Source organism: Phaethon aethereus (genome assembly GCF_964289735.1).
Source record: "Phaethon aethereus genome assembly, chromosome: 1".
Classification (NCBI taxonomy): Eukaryota; Metazoa; Chordata; class Aves; order Phaethontiformes; family Phaethontidae; genus Phaethon; species Phaethon aethereus.
Genome location: NC_138575.1, coordinates 145,857,109 through 145,877,560, shown reverse-complemented (window position 1 = coordinate 145,877,560; position 20,452 = coordinate 145,857,109). Strand labels below are relative to the sequence as shown.

Genomic DNA, 20,452 nt, shown 5'->3' with positions numbered 1-20,452 from the left:
TATAACGTGAGCCACACAGTCTCACAGTTGGTAGTAATATACTTCATTTATCTTTCAGAAACAGCCCTCAAACTTTTAAGTTACCAACTGGATTTCAGCAGAAACACAACAGCGAAATTCCAATTATTAAATCTTTTCTTTATTCAAATAAAGAGGTAAATGGCTATGACTGATCTTCTCTTTTTAAATGCAGGTGTACTGATGCCAGAATTACCGAGAAGCTTCCATGGGGAAGGGACAGGGTAAGCCATCTTGTGTAGAACACATTCCACATTTACTCCTCTAGAAATGTACCCTCTGTATTACAATCTAACGCTGTACAAGAGATTAGCTATGAGATGTAAGGTTTGTTTGCCAAAGGCTTAGAAGGAGGAGAACTGTCAAGTCATATCTGACCACCTCTGAAACATCTCAACAAACCAATAGTCAAAATTAATATATTACACATGGCAATCTTGATCCTACATAAACTGACAAGAGTTATAATGAAAATTAGTAAGAATTTGATCATTTAACATTAAAACTATTGGTATTTTATGGTCTGAAATAATCAATTTTGATAAATTGATATTGTATTTTTTACATCAGCTTATAGTAACAGCTATAACTGTTCACGATGAGTTCTTAAGAATCATTAAGGAAATAAAATGAATGCTTCTTAGCCTTTTTTTCAGAGAAAAAAAGGCCAAAAATTAACTCAACCAATCTTCTGAATAATAAGAATTGAGTCACACCACTCCACACTGCCCTGTGACCTATTCACAGCTGCAAAATTAACGGAAAAGGTAAATCAGCAATTATTCATAATTAAAAAAAAAAATCATTTCTACTGCATGAAATACATCTTACAAATAAGATTGTTTACACAGGATGAATTTTACACTGTACATGTTTTTTGATGTTGAAGCATATACATACAGCAAAAAATACTGCCATAACCAATACATTTAAATACCTGTATATTATTTACATTTTAAAATACTTTACACAACTCCAAACCATCAGTGTCATTTAGCTATACGCATTTCAAACTGGAGTGTAAAATGCTTACAGTTTTTGACAAGGGAATTTCAACAAAAATGCTGCTTTCAGTTCTTTAGTAATTCAATGGATTCAGGTGTTAACTTTGTTCCATGCCAGCCATCAGCGACAAAGCTAAAGATTCCACTGCAAACCAAACCATAAAAAAGTAGTTAATATTTGCATTTGCAGCAGTCTGCAAACATTTATTGTGATATTCCATTCTGTACTTTAAAAGAAATATACCAGTTTATTTTTTACATTGTAACACTTCAGATTTAAGACGTTTTATGAATCTCTCGACAGTTTATACAGTATTTCACCACTTTCATCATCATTATCATCATTAATTATTTCAGGTTGCAAGAACGTTTAAGAAATTAGCTCCTTTGTTTGAAATACTAACTGCTGTACACAAAAAAAATGAATAAACATCGTGGGGGTTTATATGCAGTAAGCCATTCCCACAGACACTTCTTGCAGACAAGCTCTTGAAGACCGAGTAGCAGTGATGTCAGATATTACCTCTTTAAGACACCACTAGAACATGCATCTACCTCCCAGCTAACCCCACTCAGCAGTTGCCCCCGTAACTCAAACTGGCACTGATTAGAAATTTAAGCTAGTATCAGGCTGCAAGTAGAAGCACAGACATGTCGTCTTCTGCTGTTTCTGCTACCGAGGAAGGAACTTCCAACAGATAGGCAGAGCCAAGAACTCTGTGCAACTGCAGCTGAGATACCATAATACTAAAATATTATCTGTTCAAGATCTATCACAGCTGTCATCCAACAGCAACAAAAAGAATGCTCTTCTATGCCCTCCAGAACTTAGTTTCATTTGTTTAGAAAACCACTTGTCACTTGCTTGGCTACATCAGCATCCCCTCATCAAGAAAACACATAAACTGAAGATAGCTGTCATAAAAAAAACCATAGCACGAATACTCTAAAAAAATAAGTTAGCTTCATTACATAAGAAGTATGGCTTCATGTCCCTCTGTGAATACCTCACAAAATGATGTTCTTTAAGATGTACTGACAAACATTTAAAAGGGTTAAAACGTAAATACATTCCTAGTAAAGCTTGTGTCCCAGTAAGTGCAGGTATATGAAAAGCCTCATGTACTTACAGTGGGGAAAAGAGCCTCGACAGACAGCTTTGTTGAGAACAGTTACAAGAAACATGTGACAGTTTTTAAAATCGGATTCCATCTTCTCTATGGATTCCATCCTATGAAACAGATTAACAGAGGAATGCTTAACAGGCTAGCTACTATCTTAACTTCAAAATACGACCAAAACTTCACAGTAAATGACAAAAGTACTCTTTGCATAGCATTCTGGCTTGAACTTACAATATTTCAATTATGCCTATGTATACCACTTCTAGAAAACAAAGGCAATTTTGACAGGAGCATCTAAGCACTACCAGAACGGCATTAGTAATTTCCTCATCATCTTAGAAATCTCTACAGTAACTATGAGGAACTGCATGGTTCCAACTGATAACCATTATTCCTACGTAGCTTTGTATTTCAAGACAGCCACTCCTGGTCCATATTGCTTCCGAGCTCCTTGAGGTAAACGTACACTGACAATAAAACAGGGATACCCACACTGCTTTACTATTAGCCAACTCTTGAATTCCACTTCAGACTGTGCCACCAGAGGAGGGAGAATATGTAGTTCACAATAGTCACTCCTTTCCTTTTTCCCCTCTCCCAAGAGGACATGGATGACACTTCATCATCAGCTATGACTTTTTCCTGCCACATCCAAAGGCATGTAACTACATGTCTTGACTTTCAGTCTTTATCAACAGCCTTCACAAATTATTTCTGACACTTCAAATTGGAAAAGCACTCCAAAAACAGCAAATTCCTAATGCCACGGGAGAGTGGCATCCAAGTTCTAGGTAGTATCTGTGCCAAAGAGAGTTAGTCCTGAAAAATATGGATGTGGGCCAGTCCATACCAGCTGGCTGCAGGGCCACAGATCAACCTGTGAGTGTTAGACATAGTCTTGGAGACTTGCCCACTATCATTCATCCTTCAAGCAGCAGGTTACACAAGTAAAAGTATAAACTGGGAGAGGAGTGGCTGGAGAGCAGCCCTGCAGAAAAGGATCTGGGGGTGCTGGTTGACAGCGGGCTCAGTATGGGTCAGCAGTGTGTCCCAGCAGCCAAGAGGGCAAACCGCATCCTGGGGTGCATCAAACACAGCATAACCAGCCAGTCAAGAGAGGTGATTATCCCCCTGTATTCAGCGTTGGTGCAGCCTCACCTTGAGAACCATGCGCAGTTCTGGGCCTCACAGTTTAAGAAGGATGTGAAGTCCTTGAGTGCATCCAGAAAAGGACAACAAAGCTGGTGAAAGGGCTGGAAGGAATGTCCTATGAGGAGTGGCTAAGGACTTCGGGCTTGGCTAGTTTGGAGAAAAGGAGGCTGAGGGGCAACCTCATTGCTCTCCACAGCTTCCTGAGGAAGGGGAGTGGAGAGGGAGGTGCCGATCTCTTCTCCCTGCTATCCAATGATAGGACACATGGGAATGGCTCAAAGCTGCATCGGGAGAGGTTTAGGCTTGATATTAGGAAGCATGTCTTTACCAGGAGGGTGGTCAATCCCTGCAAGAGGCTTTCTTGAGAGATGGTCAATGCCCCAAGCCTGTCAGTGTTGAAGAGGCATTTGGAGAATGCCCCTAATATGCTTTAACTTTTGGTCAGCCCTGAATTGGTCAGGCAGTTGGACTAGATGAGCATTGTAGGTCCCTTCCAAATTGAAAGAGTCTATTCTAAAAAAATCAGATCTTATTTTTAATCTTATCTAAGGGATGGCTTAGAGAAGAGCAGCTGATTCACAGACTAACACATTAATCTTAACTTGGAAATTACAGGTGGGTTTCTAACTGCAATCATGGCACATAAGGATTAGCACATCTTTTCTAAAAATCCCAACTGTGACACCCATCCCAGATTGTTTCTACAGAAAAGGTACTATAGAAAAGGATAGACCATAAATAACTTCACAATTTGAGCATTTGAACTAAAGTAATCAGACATTCTGCATGAAAATCTTGACTCCAACATCAATAGAAGAACTTTCAATGACTTCAACAGCTTCACACTTTTACCACAATTTTTTTTACAAAGGCTTTATAATTAAGACAGTTCAGATTAGAAAAATAAGGAGGTTTAAAGAGTACATTTAGATGTTGTTGGTTTGGGGTTTTTTTTGGGTTTTGTTTTGTTTGTTTTTTTGTTGGTGGTTTTTGTTTTTTTTTTTAAGAAAAACAAAAATGTATTCCCTTCTAGGATGAAAGCCAAACTACACAATCCCACTGTTCATAAACCAATTAACAAATGTCAGCATCCAGCTGCCTACAATTTTAAATCATAGCCAGGAGACATGATCATAAACCAAACCTGTCAACCTCTCATTTTACCACTACAAGAAAATACGAAGGAAAAGAAAACACTCTTTGTTGCTATGCTCTACAATCTTTTCAAACATTTAGAAGTTATATATTGGCCACCTTTTTAATTAGAAAATACTGAAAATACACTGACACAAGTGCATGACACTTGTGGAGTTCTATCTAGAAGAAATTTTACTTTTGCTGAGAAATAGCAATCAGCCTCTGGTATCTGCTATTAAACACTGAGCAAATTCCTGTTAGTTCACACACACACAAAAAAAAAAAAAAATCACAAAATCATATTCTGAGCTGTAAAATTACAACCATGTAGAATTTTAGGTATGTATACTCACTTCCAAGCCCCCAAACCAGCCTGCCAACGGTCTGCAAACATCAGTACTAAATTTAACACTTTCATTATAGCTTCTTTCACAAAGCTCACCTAAAATAACAATTAAAACAAAAGGAATAACAGTCACAAATTCATTGTTAAACATAATCATTTTCATTATTAAGCTGCAATACAAAGGTATCCCATGCCTTTTAATGTGATCTGTAAAAACAAATCTCCTAAGTACAATGTCTTTATGAGGAGCGGCTGAGGGAACTGGGGTTGTTCAGTCTGGAGAAGAGGAAGCTGAGGGGAGACCATATTGCTCTCTACAACTACCTGAAAGGGGGTCGTGGTGATGTGGGTGTTGGTCTCTTCTCCCAAGTAACTATTGATAGGACGAGAGGAAATGGCCTCAACTTGCGCCAGGGGAGGTTTAGACTGGATATTAGGAAAAATTTCTTCACCGAGAGGGTGGTCAAGCATTGGAACAGGCTGCCCAGGGAGGTGATGGAGTCACCATCTCTGGAAGTGTTTAAAAAACGTGTGGATGTGGCACTTCGGGACATGGTTTAGGGGGTATGGTGGTGTTGGGTTAACGGTTGGACTTGATGATCTTGAAGGTCCTTTCCAACCTTAGTGATTCTGTGATTCTGTAAGTCTTATGTGATTCTTCCAAATTTAAGATGTGTTTTGTATTTGCTCTCAAATTCGTTTCATGATGGCTGACTATTTCCATGAGGACTAAGCACAGACAGTATGTGAGATAAAAGGCTACAATGCTATTCATGTACCTCCATTTTCTGCCATTCCAGTATGTATAATCCTCATTATATTACCAAGCCTCAGTTTGCTGAAATATTCCCATCTCTTAGAAACAAATGAGTCATGTAAAATCCAATATTTAGAATTTAATTTTTTCTTCTCTCCTTCACAGAATTAAGCTGAGACTTGCAAGGGAAACTGGATCTCAACGTTAACTCTGGAAAAGCTGCCATTTCCTCAAGAGCACCTATATATTGCTTAGTACGTATGAACTGCAAAATAGACAGCATAATTAGTACTAAACTATTTTCTTGTCCTGCTAAACTCAATATACCAAATATGCCAATTTTTTTTCACCCACCTTTTCTCTCAGTAAGCACCGATCGTGAATTGTAGATAGATATCTGTAATGAATCTTTATCAATTGATCTAAATCCTTGGCTTCTTCTACCTGATGCTGAAACTCCAAGCCTGTACTGTGAAGAATCTTAAAGAGGAAACTATAGTTATTAAATGCCATGTTGCACACAAGTGCTTATGAGTCTCTTCCAATATTTAGGTTTTTTAAAGAGCCTAAACTTGCCTGATTCATTCACTATTCCCTCTCAAATTTTAGGCTTACCTTCCAAATTACCATCAGTATAGCAAAAAATTCGAGCTGTTCTCATAACTGCACAATGACATTCCTCATATAAATAGGAGTATTGCCATTGCACAAGGGCAGACAGAGGAGCTTATTTGGAGTATATTAATTTTACTGAAGGCAAAAAAAGGCAATAGTAGAGCAGATATGAATCTACAGGCATTGCCTTTATATTTGAGAAGTCATGCATATGCTTTGGATCTATGAACTAGAGATTTTTGAGAAGGATCCATTTAACTAAAATGTCTGTAGCAACACTTCTGTAAGCATAATAGCTCTTAACAGAGTAACAGCTTACAGAAACCTATTTTTACATGATTGTGCGTCAGTCATCTAGCACTGGGAGAAACAGTTAAAAAAACCTAATAATATCCAAAGGTCAATCATATGCACGTAGAACTTCTAAAGCATTTTTAGAATTACTGATTTAAAACTGCCAAGCTCAAACTGAAACATGTTTAGCTCAAAATCATTTTGCAGAAAGGACATTAGACTAAGATTTTGCTTTTCAGTTTTGTTTATGTTTTAAATGAAAATTAATACAGAATCTCCAGTTACAAATTCTTAATATAAACAAAATTGTGATATAGACAAACCCTAGTCATGATGTAGTTGTGCAGGCTGTTAACAAAATGCATAAGTTTCACTCTTAAGAGGAACATGCGATGTATTTGTTGTTTTATACTTTCTGTTTGCGGTCCAAAAAGAGGAAGCATTCCTTGTTCTAATAAAGTTCCTTCCTTAATCTGTGGGTTTTCTGCAGCACAGACTAGTTCTAAAAAGAAAGGGCAAGAGTATTACACTAAAGTAACAACTTACGAAGACAAACTATAGCTAAAATGTTACTTAAAACTGAAATTTGTTACTACTTATTATTCTGCACACAATACTGATGCAAGAGTTTTCTTGCAATTCGGGCATGTTATTAAAATATAGCAACAATATACTGAATAGCTCAACAGTATATGTACAATGCAATTTGATAAATACTAGAATAGGAAATGCTATTAAAGAGCCAAATATTATGTGAAAGGATATAAAAATCTACATTAAAAATAAATGTGTATACTATGTCCACAAAGGGGAAAAGACAAGCACAAAGCCATACCATAAAGTTTAAACAATTGAAAACGACATACTTTTAGGAAGAGAATTACTTAACTGATGTACAACACACAGATGAACCCATCAACTTTCTAATTTATTGTTCTAGGACATGAAGTGTGTATCCCCTTTATATGGGACAGGAAGAGTATAAACATTAACCCAGTGAAGGAGACACTACGAGATCTCTTTCAACAATCCCCACATGTTTAAAGTGTAGCTTAGAGTATGTATTCCAAACTATCTGGCTCATTGTTGCCATCTCAAGTAAGAGCATTATTTCATCTTGTTTTCTTAACTTGTTTGCAAGGTATTACTCACAAAAATTTGGATTATACATAAAGCAAAACATTAGGGTGTGGAAGACAGACTTTCTTTCAACAGCAAGGTCTGAAGAATGAAGCACAACTAACTAGACCTGAATCAAAGAGACAAAGGGAATGCATGAATAAATAAGTGTTGTCCCTGAGGCTGAAAAGCAGCGAAAAACATGCCCTGCTTAATACATCTAATTTGCAAAGCTAATAGAGATTAATGTTTTATAAAACAGATCAAAATTCTGACTGGTTTATACTACTTACTGCAGGAAGCAGCGGACTATTTATATCCTCAGACCACAGAACAAGTTTTTAAGAGTATCTTTCATTGAAGAAGTTTCTTACCATCAAATCGTAACACATCTAGACTATACTTGGCCCACTTTATTTGCAGTAAGAGCAGAAAAACTTGATTGTAAATTTTTTGGCACTCTAAGCTTATAACTATATCCACAGGCCAAGGAACCTAAGAAGAGGAGAGGATAATCAAGACAGAAAATGTAAGTTACTTTAGAACAGATTTGAAATGTTGTATTAGAGTAAGAACTACAGCAATATTAGCTCACTACCTTGTAGCTCAACGTCAAGCCATCTAAGGTGTGGACAGGGAGTTTCTTCTTTGCTGTGTCAACACTTTCAAATGATATAGACAACCTACGAAAAGCAGCAAGTGATTTAATTGGCCATAATCTGTTTTAAATTAGTGGTTAATTTTTTTATTTTATTTCTTACTGCTGAATACCAACTGTGATTTAATCTGGTGGACTCGGGTAGAAGAGACGACAATAGCTCAAAACTTCATTAAAACAGATTTTTGTAATGAGTATGCAATAATTAGTACTGTGCTACACAAGTTCATTAGTACAGGTAAGTATAAAAGAAACATAACTATATTTTGCAGGATGTTGCATTTTACCTTGAACTGTCCTCTGGATAGCGTTGTCCAACTGCTTCTTGAAGTTGAACGTTTAAGAAAGCAACATTCTGCCAAGTTTCCTTTTCTCTGATTTTGTCAAAAATAGATGTATAGAAGTCATACATGGTATCTCCAGCTTCAAGTAAGAAAAAGTTTCTCATTGCCTGCAAATATTCTACAAGCCTGAACAGGGAACAAACATGTAACATTTCCTCAGTCTTAACCATCCAAGTGAAATCAAACACAACTGTTACAGAAACTAAAATCTTAAAAACTCTTCACTACGGGAACTCAGTATTGAATGAAGTCAATAAGTACTGAATGAAGTCAATAAGTACTGAAGTCCACAGTAAATTCTTTGCTTAACCCTCAGAAAGCCTTCACATCCATTCAAACAAAACAAAACCACCAAGCCATTTTTTCCTGTAAGCTTAACAGCCTCACTAACTTCAACGGAAATGCTCATGGTATTTAGCTATCTTGCGGGCTAGGCAATTTTCAAAAGTAGCTTAGAGTTTGGAAATCCTGTCCCTCTCCCTAAACAGAACTTAGGGAAGGAGATGCAATTTCAGGGAGAGCTCTGTCTACGAAGATAGTTTAATATGGAGCCCCAGAAAATTATGATATGGATTTTCCTTTTCAGATAAAGTAGGAAGGATAGTACCACTCCAACTCTCACAAGAACTGTGACTATAAATACTTAAACTATTTCAGACCTATTAAAAGCATGACGACTTATAACCACCTGAAAGGTAAAATAATAGGCTGCTTTACTCTTAAGAAATACAAAAATACCGCATAAGATTCTTTTGTATGATTTTAGAGTATCATAACTGAATGTCATATTAAATATATTCTGGCTTCCTAAAACTTATCTTCCAGTTTCAAATGTCAACACTATTAAAAGTACAGTTTGAAACAATTTCCCTATTGAACATCCACTGAAGACACATGACAGCTTTGCTGTTGATTTAAGTCAGACCAAGTTTTTACCCAGGATTCTATCATGTTAGGTCCCCCTTTCCTCCTTAATGATTTTATTGTTAATTATAAAATTGGAGTAGAAACACAACATAAAAGTCCTGCTTTTAGCATATGGCATACCACTGGTAATTAAAAAAAGTTGTGAGGAAAAACAAATCTACTTTCTTACCTATAATCTGTCTTTAAAGTTTGCATTAGATTACCACAGCATTCCAAGTATTGCTTGTCTATGTGCGGATAAAGGCAAGACCTCAATGTCAGTTCAAAAGTCTGGCAGGTCACAGATTCTGAGGATCTATCCACACAAACATCCCCACCAGTAAACTTCTCATGAAAGTCACTCTGTTCCAAATATAATCTTCAAAATAAAAAAAACCACCAAAACTTACTTAGGGAGGAAGGTTCATAATTCATACAATATATAAAACAAAAACGTCATACCTTCAAAGATTTTAATGAAAACTGGATCCTCTGCTCTAAAACATATGGTGCAGTAGTAAAAGCTGTTTCATAACTACAGGACATATCAAGCCTACTAAGTGATTCTTCATACAGTTTTTGTGTGACGAGGCATAAGTATATAAAAAAGGATGGCATACTGTAATCATGTAATTGCTCAAGAAATAATTCTGAAAAACAACATCAAGTTCAAACACTATATAGCTTAAACAAACCCATTATTATAGGAACTTTTCAAACTATATTGTGCATATACAGCAGTCAGATGAATTTCCCAGGAAAGGAAAATAAAATTAAAAAAACAAAGTAAAAATTTTAACAATAACCAAAAAAAGCAACACCCAACAACAAACAAACAAACAAAAAACCACCCGAAAAACAACCCACCACCCACACGGAGAATTGGTTTGAGGCACTTTAAATATGGGGTCCCTATATATTATCTGTAATATTATACCTTGGGAAGACAGTATCTGCAGTCTACACTTGGTAAGTTTAATTATTTTGGCACAGAAAGGATCAAATTATTATAATAATTTGTAAAAAGCTACTTGCTAGCTGAATACATTGTAAGAGGCAGCCTAGCTCATAGTCAGACATTGAATTAATCTATCAATTCTGACAAATAGAATAGTCCCAACGAACAAGGGAAGCAACAGACTCTTATCTACTATTAACTATGACTTCTTTAAAACAAACTCCTCCTAGGAATGAAAACATGTAAATCACCAACTAGTATTTAGGAAAAACATAAATAGCTGTTTCTTATTTGTAATCACAAAATAAGTAAAATTTTCAGAGTTTGTCTTTCCTGCTGATTTCCAAGACATTTATAACCTCTATATGATTTCCTGCATTATGAAGAATGAAGAATTTTTATGCAATTAACATGAATTTTTGAAGGTTTTTAAAGTTAAATTATTTAAGCACAGCACAACTGAAGCTGCATTCTTCAGAGAACATACTTGGTGCAAATCAATAACATTGTGTACAAATTCCAAGCAAATACATTTAAGTTTCGATTTTACAACAGCATTCACTATTACAAACACTTATTTGCTAAAAGCCTGTTATGATAAAGACTACTCCTATTTTCTACGCTAACAGATGTGAGTAGCAGATTCTTCATTGATTTTAATTGTTTTTCTGTAACTAAGCACATGCATAGTATTTACGTAGCTTCTGTCACTGATTATTGTTAATCCTTTTTATTGTGCACTTGCTTGTTTTCAGCAGTGGCAGCAATAAAAGTTTGGTCTACCAAATGTCACCAAGCAGAACATTGCTTTCAACAACACAGCAGGAAGATCATCCATTTACCTGGCAAAATTAATAGCCAGCAGTGGGTCATGGACATCATCCAGTTCCAAGTGTCTTTCTGCTATAGACTGCATCTTTATCAGGCTCTGCTTTGTGGCCTGCTGTTCTGTAATAATATCTGGAACAGACTCTTCCCCATGCCGCAGGCGAGACTGCACCGATTCCAAGAACAATGTATACAAACTCTTTCGTTCAGCATCTAAATTGGGCAACACATTCCACAGTAAGATTTTGTTCTACGAGAAAACATAATCTGAACTACAAAAACTCCACCATAGTGCAACATTTACTTGATAAATTTTAACATACTAAATTTACACCACTATCAGGAAAACACTCAAATACATATTTAACTAAGTATTGCTAAAACAGTAGGACTAGTCCAATGCCTGAAGTTAGGCATACATTCAAATGGATTGCTGAACAGACGTCTGAAATACAAAATATTTCAGAGGCTGTTAAGAGAACTTTCTTCTTCAGGTGCAAAAGCAATTAATTCTTAGCACCTGAAACAACCCTGCAGTATTCACTAAAATAGATTATATTCTCACACCAAAGGAGGAAATAAGCCTAAAGTGTCCCCAAAATAATTTAACTTATCTCTACTTCTAAACATCAAGAAACAGCAAAACAAAAAAAAAAATAGTTTCAGAAAAAAATCAACTTGGTTACACTGTTGTACTGTTTTACAATCACTCAAGATAAATATCCTAAATATCCAAATATCTTTCATGTAATTATTAGTAAACTTTAAATGCTTTAAATGCTATCTCAGCATTATTTGACCACTTAGTAATGGAAAACGATTATTTATTAAAGCAGAACAGCTTTACTATCAGAACACACAAGCTGTTTTCATTTATCTCATAACAAAAAAAAAAACCCACATTTTGCAAGCACATGAAAACAAGTTTAAGAAAAATTTAAAGCAAACACTCAATCTTTATTCACTTTGCTCTTGTCACTTGTTTGCATTCGAAGAGTAAGTGCTTTCAGTCAGACCTGAATTTACCAACCACAATACTGACATGCAACACAGAGCCTTATATTATTCTAAAACCATGGAAACACTACTACAAAAAACACACCCACACTGTTAGATAACCTAAGGCACAACAGTCCACAAACTGGCATGTCACCTCTTGACGCAGCCTGCTGCGGAGAGCCGTCTTTGCATTGAAGATTCTTCAACAGTTGCATGGATTTTCCAGCCATGATGATTTGCTTTAGCACAGGTTTCAGAAAAGAGACCATAGTGTGTTGCCTGCTTGAAGGGGCCTGATCACTACCAGAACTGGCACTGGCATTATCACTCATCTTCTCTTCATTCTCTGTCTTCTCTGACACACTATACAATGTGTAGGTAGCATACCAAAAATCTCTATGATTAACTGGAACATTTTTGTTTCTGCAAAGAAAAAAAAAAAGCTGTTGAGTATTTCCCTTTTCTCAAAAGATGAAACTTGATTACTAGTATCATAGAATCATCTAGGTTGGAAAAGACCTTTAAGATCATCAAGTCCAACAGCTAACCTAGCACTGCCAAGTCCACCACTAATCTATGCCCCTAAGCCCCACATCTACAAGTTTTTTAAATACCTCCAGGGACGGTGACTCCACCACCTCCCTGGGCAGCTGTCCCAATGCTTGACAACCCTTTCAGTGAAGAAATTTTTCCTAATATCCAGTCTAAACCTCCCCCGGCACAACTTGAGGCCATTTCCTCTCATCCTATCGCTAGTTACTTGGAAGAAGAGACCAACACCCACCTCACTATAACCCCCTTTCAGGCAGTTGTAGAGAGCCATAAGGTCTCCCCTCTGAGCCTCCTTTTCTCCAGCTAAACAACCCCAGTTCCTTCAGCTGCTCCTCATAAGACTTGGGCTCTAGACCCCTCACCAGCTTTGTAAACCTTCTCTGCACATGCCCAGCAACTCATTGTCTTTCTCATAGTGAGGGACCCAAAACTGATCACAGTATTTGAGGTGTGACCTCACCAGTGCCAAATAAAGGGGGACAATCACTTCCCTATTCCTGCTGGCCACACTATTTCTGATACAGGCCAGGACGCTGTTGGCCTTCTTGGTCACCTTGGGCACACTGCTGGCTCATATTCAGCCAGCTGTCGACTAACTATCCCAGGTCTTTTTCTGCCCAGCAGCTCTCCAGCCACTCTTCCCCAAACCTGTAACGCTGCATGGGGTTGCCGTGACCCAAGTGCGAGACCCAGCACTTGGCCTTATTAAACCTCATACAACTGACCTCAGCCCATCAGTCCACCCTGTCCAGATCCTTCTGCAAAGCCTTCCTGCCCTCAAGCAGATCAATATACCCACCCAAAGTGGTATCATCTGCAAACTTACTGAGGGTGCACTCAATCCCCTCATCCAGATCATCAATAAAGATATAGAACAAGACCAGCCCCAGTACTGAGCCCTGGGCAACACCACTTGCGACTGGCCGCCAACTGTATTTAACCCCATTCACCACAACGCTCTGGGTCCAGCCAGCCAGACAGTTTTTAACCCAGCGAAGAGTACGCCTGTCCAAGCCACGAGCCACCAGTTTCTCCAGGAGAATGCTGTGGGAAATTGTGTCAAAGGCTCTACTCAAGTCCAGATAGACAACATCCACAGCCTTTCCCTCATCCACTAAGCGGGTCACCTTGTCATAGAAGGACATCAGGTTAGTCAAGCAGGACCTGCCTTTCATAAACCCAGGCTGACTGGGCCTGATCATCGGTTGTCCTGGACATGCACACTATGGCACTCAGGATTATCTGCTCCATAACCTTCCCCAGCACTGAGGTCAGACTGACAAGCCTGTACTTCCCTGGATCCTCCTTCCAGCCCCTCTTGTAGATGGGCATCACATTTGCTGACTTCCAGTCAACTGAGACCTCCCTGGTTAGCCAGGACTGCTGATAAATGATAGAAAGTGTCTTGGTGAGCACTTCCACCAGCTCCCTCAGTCCCCTTTGGTGGATACCATCCAGCCCCATAGACTTATGTGCGTGTCTAAGTGGTGTAGCAGGTCACTAACCATTTCCCCTTGGATTATGGGGGCTTCATTCTGCTCCCCATCCCCAACTTGCAGGTCAGAGGACTGGGTACCCAGAGAACAACTGGTCTTACCATTAAAGACTGAGGCAAAGAAGGCCTTAAGTACCTCAGCCTTTTCCTCATCCTTTGTCACTGTTTCCCCCTGCATCCAATAAAGAATGGAGATTCTCCTCATCCCCTCTTTTGTTCCTAATGTATATATAAAAATATTTTTTATTGTCTTTTACAGCAGTAGCCAGATTAAGTACTTGTTGGGCTTTGGCATTTCTAATTTTGTCCCTGCATAACCACACAACATCCTTGTGGACCTCCTGAGTTGTCTGCCCCCTTCATCCAAAGGTCATAAACACTCCTTTTTTTTCCCCCTGAGTTCCAGCCAAAGCTCTCTCTTCAGACAGGCCGGTCTTCTTCCCTGCCAGCTCATCTTTCAGCACATGGGGATGACCTGCTCCTTCGCCTTTAAGATTTCCTTCTTGAAGATTGTCCAGACTTCCTGGACTCCTTTGCCCTTCAGGACTGCCTCCCAAGGGACTCAAACAGTGTCCTGAACAGGCCAAAGTCTGCCCTCCAGAAGTCCATGGTGGCAGTTCTGCTGACACCCTTCCCCCTTTCTTACTTATCCTTATTGAAAACTCTATCATTTTGTGATCGCTGTGCCCAAGATGGCCTCCAAGCGTCACATCACCCACAATCACTCTCTGTTCATGAAAAACAGGTCCAGCAGGGCACCCTCTCTAGCTGGCTCCCTCACCAGCTGTGTCAGGAAGTTATTTTCCACACACTCCAGGAACCTCCTAGACTGTTTCCTCTTTGCTGTGTTGCATTTCCAGCAGTCATCTGGTAAGTTGAAGTCCTCCCACGAGAACAAGGGTTAGTAATTCTGAGACTTCTCCCAGCTGCTTCTAGAATATTTCATCTGCCTCTTTATCCTGTCTGGGTAGTATATAACAGACTCTCACCACGATACCTGCCTTGCTGGCCTTCCCCCTGATTCTTACCCATAAACACTCAACCCTATCATCACCATCATTAAGCTCTAGACAATCAAAACACTCCCTAACATACAGGGCTACCCCACTGCCTCTCCTTCCTTGCCTATCCCTTCTGAAGAGTTTATAGCCATCCACTGCAGGCCTCCAGTTGTGACAGTCATCTCACAACATCCTGTTTCTGTAATGGCAACTATATCAGACGATGCACTATCATCTTTGCTCTGTGCTTTGCCTTTCTCTTAGAATAGTCAAGAAGCACTTTCAAAACTATATAAAATAAGCTCATTCATCTCTCAAACTATCTAGACACCTCTAGAAAGGATGATAGCTTTAGCAGGATAAAGAATCATCTCACAGGAGATAAAACAATCGCATAACCAAATAAAGCCCCAAAACAAAGCAAATATAGTAATTAAAATTAAATTCGTCCAGGAAGTTAACTGCTCACAGTGGCATGCATCCTTAATAACAAAATGATTAATGACGGACTTGCAGATTTATTTAAAACCCACAATGAAGCAAATACTACTGGGAAAGCTTAAAAATTGGAAGTGAAACTCAATTCTTAGTTCACTTTGCTTTTTTGTGTTGTTTACCTCAGATACACAGTTTGGTCTTTGAAGTCAGATGGAAAACAACCTAAATTAGATAATTAAAATGAAGCACAAATATAAATAGAAGTTTAAATCACCCCTATAGGTAGCACTGCAAACACAACTACAGGACCACAGAAAGAAGAGTCAGGTAGGACATAATAAGGATGTTAAAGATCCCAGCTACTAAGGATTTATTACAATAGTATTAGAACTGTTCTCTTACTTTAGGCTCACCTTGACCTGCCTTAACAGACAGAGGTTCAATTAATTTTGGCAGATAGGGGAAAATGGATTTCTAATTATGAGCCAAAATTCTAATTTCTATATCTACTTTCCACTTCAAGCTATCAAAAAAGGGACCAGCAAAATGTTGCATACAAACAGAACAGAATTAACAGCTCAAATAATATTCAGGATATGTACATGTAATTCAAGACACCATATTAACTTGCAGTACAAGTCAGAAGCAATGACTATTTTAATTCTAAATAGCAATTGATTTATAACAACTATAGTAGAAAAAATAAAAAGTAAGTATTGTAATTTGTGCAAATGTCTTGGTTTTGAAAAATGTTTAATTGCTTTTAAAAAGTCAACACACAAAGTCAGACTGCTGATTATTTATTACAGATAGAAAAAATAAAACAATTGATTTCTATTACAGAACAGTACCTGGTAGGGCTCCAGATCTAATGGAACTTCCCTAATGGGAAGTTTGCAACAAGTTATAAAAGTATGATTAAGAAATTAATTCTACTTAAGTAAAGTAAGAAACGTGAAAACCTACTTTTATTGTCATCCTTTACTTCCTTGGTTCTACAGCATGTTTTCTAGTCATACTTGCACAGCATTATGCGTGTCCAGTATCAGCATCCCTACCTCTGAATGATAAATTCCTTTGCAGGATCAAACAAATTGCCATGGACTATCCACTCATCCACTGTCTGTAAGTATGGCCTCACAGTTTCCACCCAGAGAGAGAACAGAAGGGATACCTGATTTTAAAAGGGGGGTGGAAATAAACATTTTTTTAAAAAGTGGCTGAATTTTTTTATAGTAAGTATTAGAAGCAATATGGCAAGGCCTAACCTACCTCTTAATTGTGCCATTATAGTTTATAAGCTACACATAAATACACTTAAGGTCTTTTAAAGAGAAAATGTTAAACTAAAAATTACAGTTTTAATGGAAGCATGCATAATGTATGCTTCCCCTTGTTACTTTTGTCATTGCAGTTAGACCCAAAGAGCAGCTTTCATTTTTTCCACTCTAACATCTCTTAAACAGTAAAGGATAGTCATAAAACATTCTGTGGTTTTATAATGTAGAAAACAGGAAAACAAAAGGACATAATGGCATCTACTACATTTTCAGTAGTATAATCAACAAGTTACTGTAAAAATCCTCTATTTCAGCATGAACTGGCTTATGCAGCTGTAGAAATAGAAGGAGGGAAAGCTATTTCAAAGCTCCCTCTTTCATAACAGCCTCCTGGACTCCCATTCCTCACAGTTCCTCCCCATAATGCATTATGCCTATGAAATTTGTCCTCCATCCTCAGTAGCTGAAGGCTAGTGTACTCTATCACCATAAAGAAATTTAAGTTACTAAATCTTCTCCTGTGTTGTTCTATTAAGGAAGAAATTACTTCCCCTACCGTTTGCTCAGATGCTTCTCCAACACTGTCATATTCAAGAATAGCTTTGTAGAGAGTATTAAGCAGATGAGATGCTCGTACAACATTTCTAGTGTCAGGTGGCACTTCCGCTACTCCTGTGCTGAAAACTTTGTGAAGTACCTTCAGCTGTGCCAGTCGGGGAGACAACTTATCTATTACTATTGAAAGTGTGACTGTTTTATCTGGAAAAAAAAACAAGAGATGTATAAAGGCAACATCCAACAGAAAATCAAATTTTGTCAGTGTTATTAATGAGGTTTTAAAATGCAGCATGGCATCTTTCACGGTTTCAAAAATATATCTGCGCAGCATGTTGCCTGTTTCCCTTGCACCGTACCTTTGTTGATTATGCATTTTTCAATTTCAGTAAGTTCTTGTTTAAAGCTAATGAAATATTTATATAAGGCCCACATAAAAGCTTGGTAGGTTCTGAATGGGGCTTCAGTTGTTTTCTTTGGAGTGGAAACTGTTCCATGCATTATGCTTTCCGGGCTGTGTCCCATCACTTCATCAATAAACTTCTGTAGTCTAAACACAACTTGACCATATGCTGCTATCTGCTCCAATACAGATCTCAGGCAATTCTAGGAAAAAAAAAAACCCAACACTTTTTAGGATTATCTAATAAAAAATTGTCTTTTATAAAGCCTAAAAATTAAAAAACACAAAATATTTCTATGAATTAAAATATAATAATATTCTGCCATGTCTATCACTTCATCACATTCTCAGATAGGGGAACAGCCCATTCAGTTTTATTAAGTCAGATGTGTTTTGACTAAATTAAGAACAACGGTGGAAATGCAATTTTTCCACAAGCAGTTTAATTTCCTATTCCCCAAAATTACATCTTCCTAATGACAGATACATTCAGTTGAGACTCAGAAACAACTTACCTGGGTTAAATGAGTTACAATTATATCATTCCGCACAGCCACTTTTCCATCATTCAGCTGAAATATGAAAAGCTTTTTCACTCCTGACAGTAGCCTTGAAAAGAAACAGAGTAGTAATTTTTCCCCCTTAATGGACTCATAATTATATAATTAATAATTAGCTTTCCTTTGCCTAAAAGTTTCTTTTCTTCAAATAAAAGGCGACCACAGATCAACTATGCTGCTATTGGTACTGTAAGTTGTTGCTAGAACAAGAGTGTAAAAACACTGGCATCAGGCAAGTATCATCTAAAGTTCCGTTCCAGTTGAGATAATTTCCAGACATGGGATGTTTCAAACCTACTGTCTAAAATTTGACACTCTATTAAAAATCCATAGGGGCAGCATAAGAACAAGTTGGTTCTTCTTAACAGCTAGACTTGAAGAATCACTGCATACAAGAAGTAGTAAGCTACTTTCTTCTTTCTGAATCTGAATGGTTAACACACATAAGCAGCATCTTTATTGCCAGCAACGGTGCAAGCTAAAAGCTCAGTAATAATTCTTTCTTCAGACACAACTTTAAAGATAAATCTCTCATTTCCTTGAGAGAAATACTAAAAGTTAAAATGCAAGCTTTTTTGACGTTACTCTTACCAAAGAGTTTCCCGTATAACCTGAGTTTCAGTGACTAGTGTTCTCTCTTCTGGCACATATAAAGGATCACTGGTGTACAAGTGGTGGTCCCTTAGAAAAAAGGAAACAAAAACAATTTAATGGCTGACATAACAGCTGAATCACCTGAAAGTAAGAATGAAGCGATAATCTTAAGGCTCAGTTTTGTTCTAATTATATCTGGGTAGACTCAAGGTTCATGGGGGCATTTTAAGTATAGGAACAAAAGCAGAGTTTGTTTTCATATTGTGAAGTAAAATACTATGGAAAGCATTCAAGTATCATATAGTCACACACAGCCAGACAAGCAATTAAGTAGCAAATACCTGAAGTACTAAATCAGGTTTGTTTTTGTTTTTTTTAATTCTTGATCCTTAATTATTTTATTATTTCATATTCAATGCTGTGAAAATTTATAGAGTTACTTTCCGTTAAAAATACTAAGCTAAAAAGTAAAATATCAATTTCCCTAATCCATACAAGAAAATTCACACTTTAGCCCAACAGTTTACTTAAGAAATTGAAACTTTCATAGCCCCCTGAGATCCTTCCCTTATGATCCTCTGTTATGCAATTCTTTGTAAACCTTCCACAGTATTTTAAATATTTTAGCAAAGTACAGAATGATTATTCATATTTGTAGTATTTTGACTCATTAATATCATCAGTGGCAACATTTATGTAATCATGTTCAAAATTTAAAAATCCAAATTAAGTAATACTGGTTATAGATCATACACAGATATAAAATATACATCTGCTAACAACATTGCAACAGAAACAGCATTGCTTTACTTATGTTACTGATTTCCTAATATTCACTGTAAATTTTCCTTCATAACTGGCTAGATAACCAACCAATACTAAAATAAATTTAACTCCTTGATTAAGAAATTCATTAAATTAAGGAACCAAAGACAAATCTAATGATCTGTATTACTACACTACTGATACATCAGAATTTGGGATAGAGGGAAGAATCAGACTTTTTTTTTTTTTTTTTTTTTTTTTTTAAGTTGAACTTCCTTCTCATTTTCTTTCCAAAACCACAGCAGATCATGATGATATACTGCTTTATGTCCCTCCTCCACACAAAATCTGTGTTTAAGACTAACTTTGTAAGGGAGGCACCAAAAGAAAAAAGTTAAGCTTTAGGGAACTCCTCATTTCCAGGACCACTTATAACCCACTTTTATTAGCTCCTCAGAGACCTTCATAAGGGTCAACCCAAACAAAATTCAACAGTAAGATTTGCTTCTTTGAAAAAGGAAAACCCTCTCTCTGATATGACAAACATAAT

At 37.3% G+C, this 20,452-nt stretch overlaps 1 protein-coding gene across 1 annotated transcript in view; it reads right to left on the bottom strand.

Annotated features, from left to right (window-relative positions):
• Positions 1 to 1,120: 1,120 nt before the first annotated feature.
• TUBGCP5 (tubulin gamma complex component 5) overlaps positions 1,121 to 20,452 on the bottom strand; it is a gene marked incomplete at both ends in the record, with an annotated part of 29,779 nt that continues 10,447 nt past the window's right edge. Inside the window, 16 exons of the mRNA XM_082004955.1 lie at positions 1,121 to 1,167; positions 2,153 to 2,253; positions 4,789 to 4,877; positions 5,893 to 6,018; positions 6,771 to 6,949; positions 7,941 to 8,061; positions 8,165 to 8,249; positions 8,512 to 8,694; positions 9,665 to 9,853; positions 11,275 to 11,473; positions 12,414 to 12,682; positions 16,804 to 16,919; positions 17,582 to 17,784; positions 17,940 to 18,186; positions 18,499 to 18,592; positions 19,135 to 19,224. Of these exons, the coding sequence (XP_081861081.1) occupies positions 1,121 to 1,167; positions 2,153 to 2,253; positions 4,789 to 4,877; positions 5,893 to 6,018; positions 6,771 to 6,949; positions 7,941 to 8,061; positions 8,165 to 8,249; positions 8,512 to 8,694; positions 9,665 to 9,853; positions 11,275 to 11,473; positions 12,414 to 12,682; positions 16,804 to 16,919; positions 17,582 to 17,784; positions 17,940 to 18,186; positions 18,499 to 18,592; positions 19,135 to 19,224 (2,338 nt within the window). The remainder of the gene's footprint in view (positions 1,168 to 2,152; positions 2,254 to 4,788; positions 4,878 to 5,892; positions 6,019 to 6,770; positions 6,950 to 7,940; positions 8,062 to 8,164; positions 8,250 to 8,511; positions 8,695 to 9,664; positions 9,854 to 11,274; positions 11,474 to 12,413; positions 12,683 to 16,803; positions 16,920 to 17,581; positions 17,785 to 17,939; positions 18,187 to 18,498; positions 18,593 to 19,134; positions 19,225 to 20,452) is intronic.